The following is a 10,448-nucleotide window of genomic DNA, read 5'->3' on the forward strand; positions in this document are numbered from 1 at the left end:
CTTTTGTTTGTTTATCTTCACCTTCACGTGACTGCACGTGACTACAGGTGTAAAGAGCTCGGTTTCTCTTTTGATAAGTTGCTGTTCAGAGGGTTGTTAATCATTTTGCGGTTATTGCACTGAGAAAGAGTTGCGTTTGATCCCGATCCTCCAAAATGAACCGCTGCTATCTCCTGTTTGCTTTCCTGTCCTGTGTCCTTGGAGAAAGCATTGGTAAAGATTTAAATCCTTTTATCAGGTTAGTGCAATGGTGATAGATTGCATAAGCGGCAGTCTCTGTGGTCCACTGCATTTCGGGTCGGAAAAACGTTTTCCCTCCAGATTTGCCACGTAAGTGCCAAGCCCATAAGTCATTGTCGCGACTTCAAAATGGTTTTATTTTAGAGTCCGCAACAATAAAAGCTACAAAATTGCCGAAATGGACGAGCTCGCTTCTCAAAAACGACTAAGCGCTACAATCTTTTTCATTATTATTCCTAGCTTGAGTGTTCCTTCGGAAGTTAGGAGCACTTCCTTCCTTTCGATATGTTTTGATTTAGAGGTTCATGAAATTTTATCCGTATTAGCACCTGATAAACCATTTTATGAAAACGAGCGAAAGCACCCTGCCCTCGCTGACGTTTATTTCCTAAGTCCAGAAACACCCTGCAGTTTCGCGTTTATCAACTCCCTTGTTCACAGCGACTTAGAACTTGGATGCTTTTAAGATTATCACACTCTATTATGCAAATTAGAGAACATACGAAAGTAACATGGGTTTCTAACCTTCACTTAAGCTAGGAATAATAATAATAATAATAATAATAATAATAACAATAATAATAATAATAATAATAATAATATATTATTATTATTATTATTATTATTATTTTGTTGCGCCCAGTGGTTTTGAGCAGGGAAGTGTCTAAAATTATTTAATGCCAGCTGATAAATTCTTAAGTAGATTGGAAACAACCACAATTTATTCAAGGTTGCTTCCCTTAAAACTACAGGTGTTAAGGTTCCATTTGTAAACACCATTTTAATACGGGGAAGAACAACATATTTCTTTGCTTTCCTAAAATGTGTATTTTATTTTCCTTCAGTAAAAAGGACTTAGGTAACGTTTGCCAAGACATGTGGAATTCAGCTGGAAACAATCTCAAAATTGGGAAAGAAATAATCATTAATTCCGGAACGAGGTCGAAACCACTGATTACCTTGACACAGCAAGGAAAAGCGAAGGTGCGAAGAGATGTTTTCGTCAAATTCAAAGGTGAGGTGTTCGAGGTTTTTTTAAACTCACGTTACCAGCTGTAAACTGTAATGAAAATTACCCTAAGACACCATATCATCTTGGTGATATAAAACTCTAATGACAACTGAAGAAAAAAGATATCAGACAGTCAAAAACAAATATCTGACGCCTTTTGATGCTTTGTCTGTTCGTTTAAATAAATCTGATCTAAATTATCCGTGGTTCGCTATTTCCTAGCTCAGTTCTATTACCGCATTGTAGTTCTATTTTGGGCAGATGATCAAAGCAATTTTTTTTAACATTTCTTGGGAATCCGTATCACATATACATTTAGTTACTGATTACACGGTGTTACAAGAGCATTAGTAACCATCGTCAATCTTGTTGTATTTTTCTATTCTATTTAACAACATTCAACAATTGAAAGTCGTTTTCAGCTGTTCATAAACCTGAACATCTAACGAGGAGGAAGGTTTTTTGACAGCCGGGTGGGCTACGTCAAGACAAAAAGATCGTATTTCAGTACGTATTAGTTCGAGGTGTTCGTGTTTTCCTGTCGTCGATGACAGAGAATCGAGAGTAAATCGTCAGTTAAAGCTAACGACCTCAGACAGGACTAACTGATAAACTGTACATTTGTAATAGATGTAAAATTCAATACAACCTGACAGGGCTCTGTCTGTAGACTACGTGCTATGAAGGGCGTAGTGCAAGAGAGTACATGTAAACTCCCAATATATATAGGCCTTATATCCAAGACAAACCCTGATCATCTCCATCAAGTTATCTTACTTCACTTCCGGATTTGGAATTTCCGGCAGAGAAAGTATATAACGTTACTAAACTTACAATAATTTACATTTGATAATGCGATCGATATGTCGTCGCCGAAACGTCACGTTTTAACATCGCTACTTTTTATCCTGATATGTTTTTCCAAATCTCTCGTTATCAGAGGTTTAGAAATAGCCAATCTTTTGACAGGAATTTTGCTCTCGCGGAACGCCCGAGAGAGGCTTTTACGTGCATCTTCATCCTTCACGAAAATATCTCGAAATGCTACCCATGGGAGGACAGGATACCATACCTAAAATTAGAAGGACTACCGTGACCTTAGGAATAAAGCTTGTGAGGTAGATGGTCTCTGTTACTCCTCATCCGCTCTTGCTAACTGTTATCACTCGGGATTAATTTATAACGACAAGCTGAATCAAGAAGATTGCTAAGATTTCTCCCTTAGGTGGATTTTTCATGCAGTTGGGAACGTCACTCTAAGCCGTCCGACACCTCTCTGCCGGAGAAACGTCTATAACTTAGACATTTCTTTAAGTGAGACACTTCAGTATCCAAGGCATAATTGAGATGTAGTCGAAGGATTGTACCCACGTCAGTAAATACTTTGAAGATAATGATTGATTTTCAACTTGGAGCACCATATTTATGAACAGTCCATTGACTTGCTTTGTTACCTTTTTTAAAAGCCCTGTTAGACAACTACGAGGCAGACGAAAATAAACCCGAGAAGTCTTCTGCTAAAGAACAACTGGAAGAGGATGTTTTTGTCAACGCCATAGCTGTAAATGGAGGACCAATACACATCGCTTTCAAATATCTCCAAAATAAAGGCAAAGTTTCCAGCGGGGTATCATTATACGTCTCTTTTGTCTTAATCTTTTTCATAAAGCTCCTTTTTACAGTGTTTCAGTTAAAAGCAACAGCAGGTTGGTTTAGAGAGGTTGGACGTGACAGTCAGGTCGTTTTGAAAAGAGGAAATACGAGGGTATTATGATGCCTTCATCGTGATTAAAACATTGCCAAACTTTAAGCCTTTATCGTAGTAGGCTGGTAGTTTGATAGGATGTTGGCATAACTTTGGCTAGTTCGGATGGTGGAATTAAAATTAATTAAGAACAATTTATGAGAAAGGGTTGAAAAGGGTGCGAAACGTTGCAGAGTTCGGTGAAAATGCTACACTGACATTCATATATGATTTATACGAAATTATATTCTACTTCACACGAAACGTGACGAAAAACTATTAGTTGAACCATTTCCACGTTGTGTGTCCAACCCTCACAGCTGTTTAGCCCCTGTTTAAAGTAATATGGTGCACCTCAATTTTTCTATTTTTACCAGCGCCTAGATCAATTCAAGCCTGTCCTAAAGAAGTTATGGTTCGAGAAATACGCTAAGAGAGGTCGATATCCAACGTCATCTGGTTTTGAACACACATTTGTCGGTAAGTATTCACGCAACACCCTTGCTTCAAGCTGTTCAAGTTACTCTCAGAACGAGGAAAGAATTTCCTGTATGATTCACTTCACTGGTTAAAAGATGAAACTCTTAAAGTTTAAAGATCCTAGCTTTCTATTCGCGAGCGCTCCTCAAGAACACGTCATTGTTATCAAGAACAATGAAAATATTGGTTTCATTTTGCTTGATACAACTGGTTTTTGAGAGACAAAATCCACGACTCCTGTTTCATGTTGCGAGAACTTTTGCTGAGTAGCTAAGGTTGTATCACTGTTGTGTACTGTCACTGTTGGATACAGTGGGAGTCAACTTTTAGCAAGGGTTGACTACAAAGCTCGTGAGTCCTTGAAACGGTTGACGAGGCCTAGAAAAATGTTGCAACTATACACAACTCTGTACCAACGTCTACGTTGTAGTCTGAGTCCATCACTGAAATTGTTCCACTTAACATTTGCACGCAACAATTCCGGAGTGCAATGATGAATTAGGATCAGGGCGGACACTCACTGTCTTCTAGCCCTATACATTAACCTCAGTCTTCATTTTGGTCTTTGTTTACAACAGGAGAGCTGGGTTACAGTAGGTACAGCAAGTCGAAAGTCACAAAAGGACTTCACAACTGGCTCCAGTTCCTTTCCGAAAGAACAGCTGGTCGGCTGACGTATCTTCCTCCGCCTGTTGTGAAAGATGTTTTCAGGGAGGTAATTTGTTTACATTCCCTGTTTACCGCTGATAAGAGATTATCTTTTGCCGCTGATCAGTAATGATTCTCTTAATTTCATTGCTTCTTGTTGATTTTGCATTTGTTTTGAGCTGCGATAATTCATTAGCAGTAACTGTCATGCAGTGATCAGAAAAGTCAGAAAGTATTTCCCGTAAAACTAAACAGACTTTATAGAAACGTTGCCCCTGTGGGATTCACTTGTCAGTAGGGTTTATCTTTCAGATTTATACCTGAAAATTCATCAGTGACAAACTAGTTTAGAAATATACTAAGGTAAGTTGCAAAGATCAACTACATACAACATTGCCCGGTGGGAACTCAGCGGAGAAAATTGGGCTTTGATCTTTGGGGGGAGGAATGCAAGAAGAGTAACTGCAAGGATCGACGAACTGTCGATAGGAGAAAAGTATATCTGGGCGTAGTGTTGAGGTAGGCGTTGTATAAGGTATCCAGGAAGCGATTCGTATTCTTCAATAACGGTATCGTTTACTTCTGTTCTCTTAGCCTGCCTTAATCAGGGCCAAGTTTCAGTGGCAAAGAACTAACAAGGGTCAGGGCAGCAGCTTCTTTGTAGGAACAAGTCCAGATTTCGAAATGGCCTTGTACACAGTGTGCTTCTTTGAAGCGTCGTACTGCACGTGCAACATCAATGGAAAGCGCTTGAGCATAACAACCATCAACTTTAACAACAAAGGAAACGTTCTCACAGCATACCCAAGAGTTTGAATTACTCTGAACAAGACTGGGTACTCTAGTGTGATCTGTTATCGGTTTCTGACCTGTTAGCAAGTAAATTGTGAATAAAAATGCCCAAATAGGGAACATTGGTCTCTTATCATGGTTATTTTCCAATAGCTACTTGATACATCGAAAGGGGAACGACGCAAACCGAAAAGGGCCAAAAATTTAGAGTATTTTTCACTACCATTTCGTTAAAATTGGGCGATTGTGATTGGTGTATGTGTCTCGTTAGTAATCAAGTTCTCATATTGCATTGTTTTGTTATAAAACAAAAACAACAAGAACAACAACAAAACGAAACAGAACCAAAAAACGGCGAAAAAGGTGGGCAAAAACTACACATTTCCCTGGTTTCACACAGTAATTCATTCGGGTACGTTTGTTGAAACCAGCGAGACCGTAGGGACGAGTGATTTGCAGGAGTGTGGAATAAATTTAAAGAACCAGTCGAGGAACCATACAATTGTTTAAATATTGTGAAGATGGAGTTTTCAAATTTTTGTTTTTATTGAAGAAGATCCTTGTATCATCGTAGCTTTGTACTATCTAAGGGAGATATTCATAATTCCAGACTCTTATAAAACAAAATATGTCCCTTTCGAAAGCCTTAAGAAGTTCGCGCTAATTGTTTCTGCGCATCCTTAATACGCACCCAAATTCACACGCCACTCTCATGAATCGATGCGTAATAAAATCAATGATAGGGCAGATGGCCATTGCCATAGCTTTGCCTGGATTTAACGATCTTGGACGTTCGGTGAACTCTATTTTTCTTTTGATGGATCATTTTCTCTACCGCTTTTCTACATTTAACGAAAAAATGAAGAAAATCTATCGATTAGAGCTTTGAAATTTTTGCAAAACGCACCATCGAATACCGTTGATTTTAGCTCTCCGTTTATCTGTGCGGTGGTTTCAAATTAAATGCTTCTTGAAGGGTTAAGTTTTGTGAAAGCGTTGGCAACATTTGGATTTTTTTTACGCAACAGACCCACTTCTACAAAATATGACTAAGAACGTTTGCCTCCGTTGACTCACCTTCGATATTTTTTAACTAAAAGCCCCTGTAGACCATGCCGAATGACGTGCACCAATTTTTCAAAATCAGGGTAGTTTTCCATACGCTTTATCTCTGAAACGAAGTCGGTGACCCACATTTTTTTTATTTCTGACAGAAGTAACTCACTATCTGACTGCAGTGAAAATTAAAAAAAAAAAACTCTATCGACTGTAAATTTTCGCGCGAACGTCGTTAAGCTAAATTTGCTTTGAAACCTCTCCTTTGTTTTTCACAGCGATACTGGCAACTGAAGTGCTATTGTTGCGCAGTTCAAACGTGGAACGTTTTTCTATATCACTCTGTAGTTTCAGTCTTTTACTTTCGGCCCGAAGAAAAGCTTACTAATTTTTCGGGCTTAAAGAACGGTTTTAATATGATCATACCTTGTGGCCCGATGTTATTATTGTCATGACAGCCATTTTACTGCATTTTTGGACAGTGATAACATTAGGACTGAGTATTTTTACTGGTGCACGAGATGCTCCTAGGACAGAATAAAGATGAAAGATCATAGTAAGATGAAGTTCATAGTGAATAGTTTGCAGGGTGAAAAAATTGCAATTCGACGAAACGATGAAAAAAAAAAAAAAAAAAAAAAAGTCAAAAAAGACTTGAAAAAGTCTGGAGTTCATTTTAACACTCGCATTGTGGTTTCACTCCACTTATACAGAACTTTTTAACCAAACCAGACCTTTGAACTTAGGTTTTTCGTCGATGAATCTTTTAGGACTTCTTGACTTCTTGAAGTCCTTGAAGTCACGCTCACGATGATTCCCTTTGGGATAATGACTGATTCAAATGAAGAAATACTTTTTCGGTCTCGGGATACAGCCTAAGCTCGATTAGGCAGGAAGCGGTGGCAATCGAGCCTAGATGCAGCCGCGGTACAATTCCCTTAGCAATAATCCTAGATCTGGCCAATCATTTCCAGATTATCCAGCTTTAATTCCACATTTTTTGTTTTTCGTGATAATGATGATAGAGGCCTGGATGCCTGATTCGTTCCACTTCCACCGACAGCATCAGCACACGGTCGAGTAGATCCCAATCCTCCCCGCCCCACTTGTACTTGTAATCTTTAGTGTTCATTCCTAGAGAGAGAAAAAGCGAAACTAGATTAGAATAAATTACACCGCTTAGATAAAGAAGGCGTTTTCCAAGGACAGTATACGTATCCACCGTTGGCACCAAGTACGTGACCAAAAAAATAGCACTGCTGTGCTATTTTGAAAATAATGTGAATAGACGAAAAAGTTTGTTCAAAACCCTAACTGAATGGAGGCAGATGAGTTGGCTGTTTAGCGTGGAGGACCACGTGTAAATTTGGGACCACCAAACAGAAATCCACCTAGTGATAGGAATCGAGCGGAAGATTTTGAGCCTGCGAGCTTTGGATAACGAAGTTGAACACCCTAACTACTGGATTACAGAGCAAACTATTGGTAACTGAACCAGTATAAGAAAAACACCACGACAGAATTCCTGTGAATTGTTCTGTGCTAGCACCATTTCTATTCAGTGAGAGTGGATGAAATTCTCTCTAATTTGCTTGTACATGCAAGTAATTTTACATATGACTTACCACCGAATCTGTCCCAGTCTGATTTATAAATCGCCATAATTCCGAATCCATCCAATTGCCAAAAACCTTCGTGTTCTACAGGAGTACTTCCACAATTAAGACGACCAACTACAGGAAAGTAAGCCATTCGACCTGCAATAGTGTTCTGAGGGAAGAATAGTTACGTTCATAAGTTCTTAGCTAGACGACTTAGTCTATATATATGGCGAACAAAACAACCCTTTTGTATAATGTGGCTTTGGGAGTCGTTTTAATCTTATCATAATTGTTAGAAAATGATTGGAATAACTATAATTAGTTTCTTAACAACAACATTGGGTAAATTCGTTCCTAAGCCTATGTGGCATGATAAGAAGGGTTTGAAAGGTAGCTGATCAACCCTCGACTGTATATTTGGTAGCCAATAATAGAAACCACTTCGCGGACCGATAAGACTGACTTAAAACTAGAAAATAGAATTTATGTAAATCAGAGACGTATTTATTCGAGATAATGTATATTGTCCTGGATGATTGCCCAGGTAAAACGGCCAAAGGCAACCACCCTTGGTTGCCTTCGGTCAGGTGTTGAATTGCTCAATGGTCGTGGAATCGAGGAAAGAAAGATATTTCTGTCATTGACCTCCATAGAGTTAACTTCCAGCTGCTGCGATTCAGTTCTTGTTGCCTTGAGCTAATAAGTTCTGCCTCTAAAGTACGCTTTTTGGGGATTAAGCTAACTCTTCTTAGGAATGTCCAGGATTTTTTGCTGGAGTGTCTGGATCTCCAGGTAAAACATCGGCGGCTGTTTAGGTCTCTGTAACCTTGCAGTGCCGCATAAAAATGTATGCAGTAGATGCTGCTGTAGACTGAACTTCGTTAAAATTTCGTTAAGTTACTAATCAGTTCAAATATATGACGTACTTACCATTCTAACACTGTCCATAATGTTTGCGGGCACATCAATATGTAGATCAAACAGGAAAATTATGTCATGCGCATTTGGGACCAGTTGAACGGCCTTGTTTAGAGCGAGAGTCTTGAAGAATTTTCCCGTTAATGAAACAATAGTATGTCTACTGCTGAGAAGAGATGTGTTAAACGCTTTGTCCATATCAATATCTTTACTTTCGAAATCAGCAACTATGACGTGAAAGTTCGTATCACTGGTTAATAAGCTGGCATCGGTCAGCTGATTGATGAAATGATGCACCCACTTTCCTTGATCCTTGACAGGAAGAATGAAGTACACTGTGGCGCTGTTGTTCCATATGAAGTCCTTAGGAAGACACAAGTTTTTATTTCCCTTTTTCCGATACACGTGTTCTGACAGTCGAAATGATTGATTGGTGTTGTCCAAGCCGAGTTCGAGGCTCACCAAGAACCGATCGCCATAATTGGGGTCTGGCTTTTGAGTAACCTTATGGATTTTCTTCAAGAAGTAGTTCCTAATACAAAAGAACAAGATTCTGCTTTTTAATCATCTTATGAATTTTCTTCATGAAGTAGTCCCTTATGCAAAAGAAGATGATTCCATAATGAGGCTATCAAACAAATCGTTTTAGCCCGAGAAATCATGATGATCAAATTAACGAGCGATTCAATCATCATCAAATTTCGATGCCATTTCATAAAGGTTCTATAAAGGTCGCAACTCGCTCAGTTGCGTATGACTAGGAACTTGTGGAAAACAGCTTTTTCAGTCAGCGTGATACAAGCCTACGAAGCAAGATCGAATGGTAGTCTGGGTATTTATTTAAATTTTTGTATATCGGTGGAGAAGGAATCTACAAATTTTTATTTTTTGTACGTGAAATACTAGCAGGGATATCCTTGATTTTCCATTCATAACATAACTTTTCTGTAGCTTTTCTTTCATTGGTACACGACTTCCAGTTAAAAATTCAATGTGGCGAAAAGAACGTAACCTTGTTTCCACAAGTCTGAAGGGAAATTAAAGACAAGTACGAAATAACGTTTGCCATGTTGATTGCCATGCTGATCAATATTCAGCGAGTACAGCAGCTCTCTACTCCCCCATCCACACTACGTTAAAGAAATTTGAAAACGGCGATTTCACTCTGAAGACACATCACATGTTCTCCGTCCATACTACGCCGGAGGAATTTAAAAGCGCAACAATCACCGGTCATTTTGGATTTGTGGTTTAAAAATCACTCTGGCAGGAAAATCACGTGATCACCGTGAAGTCATCGTTTTCAGAAACCTCCGTTTTCAAAATGTTTTCTATTTACACGAAAACGAAAAGCCGGCGGTTTTACTTTTCTCCCATTTGAAGAGCGCTTTCGAAAAGTTCCATTTCTTGAGGGATTAGTGTAGACGGTAGACCAAACCGTAGAAATAAAGCTGCCTTTTCAAATTCCTCCTGCGTAGTGGACGGGCCCTGAAGCCTGGTTTTCACTAGCAACGCAAGCACAAGCGCAAACACAATAATTCTTATTTCACGGTGAAAACGGCCTTAACGCAGGCATAAGCGCAAACGCAAGCAAATTAAAAGCACAAGCACAAGGACCAAAATGTTTCTTTTTTCTTGTGCTTGCGCTACTTGCGTTCGCGCTGCAAGAAGTGGAAACGAAATACACCTCAGGCATAATACAAGCACAACGATATTTACCACACGTTGTTAAGTTTGGTCACCTGAAAACAGATTACCTCGCACCTAAACAGTCATCCAAAATGGCGGAAGGTTCGGATGATTTTGCTTGTTCTTATGCTTGTGTTTCGAATTTCGTTTCCACTTGGGTTATCCCTATTGATTGCGCTTGTGCTTGCGCTTGAGCTCGCGTCGCTAGTGAAAACCAGGTCTAACTTTCCATCTTGTCGTGTGAGCTTGAGGCTTTGATCCGATAACA

General features: G+C 39.2%; 2 protein-coding genes across 2 annotated transcripts in view; one reads left to right on the forward strand and one right to left on the reverse strand.

Annotated features, from left to right (window-relative positions):
* The first annotated feature begins 32 nt into the window (after positions 1-32).
* Positions 33-5,036, forward strand: LOC110042744 (uridylate-specific endoribonuclease B-like). Its single transcript, XM_020748114.2, has 6 exons — positions 33-238; positions 1,086-1,255; positions 2,719-2,879; positions 3,374-3,476; positions 4,055-4,191; positions 4,719-5,036. Exons 1-6 carry the CDS (start codon positions 156-158, stop codon positions 4,938-4,940), a joined length of 876 nt encoding a protein of 291 aa, XP_020603773.1. The 5' UTR covers positions 33-155; the 3' UTR covers positions 4,941-5,036.
* A 407-nt stretch (positions 5,037-5,443) lies between these two features.
* Positions 5,444-10,448, reverse strand: part of LOC110042727 (beta-1,4-N-acetylgalactosaminyltransferase 3-like) — a 14,879-nt gene continuing 9,874 nt past the window's right edge. The window contains exons 2-4 of the mRNA XM_020748097.2: positions 8,504-9,023; positions 7,598-7,742; positions 5,444-7,106 (exon numbers count right to left, since the gene is read on the reverse strand). Coding sequence (XP_020603756.2) covers positions 6,958-7,106; positions 7,598-7,742; positions 8,504-9,023 — 814 coding nt within the window. The 3' untranslated portion in view covers positions 5,444-6,957. The remainder of the gene's footprint in view (positions 7,107-7,597; positions 7,743-8,503; positions 9,024-10,448) is intronic.

Source organism: Orbicella faveolata, unplaced genomic scaffold (genome assembly GCF_042242905.1).
Source record: "Orbicella faveolata isolate gen_17 unplaced genomic scaffold, um_ofav_v1 contig_2, whole genome shotgun sequence".
In the NCBI taxonomy this organism is placed as follows: Eukaryota; Metazoa; Cnidaria; class Anthozoa; order Scleractinia; family Merulinidae; genus Orbicella; species Orbicella faveolata.

Coding starts and splice junctions, on each gene's coding strand:
- LOC110042744 (XM_020748114.2), top strand. CDS start 156: ATGAACCGCTGCTATCTCCTGTTTGCTTTCCTGTCCTGTGTCCTTGGA. Junction 239..1,085: donor GATTTAAATCCTTTTATCAG/GTTAGTGCAATG, acceptor ATTTTCCTTCAG/TAAAAAGGACTTAGGTAACG. Junction 1,256..2,718: donor TGTTTTCGTCAAATTCAAAG/GTGAGGTGTTCG, acceptor CTTTTTTAAAAG/CCCTGTTAGACAACTACGAG.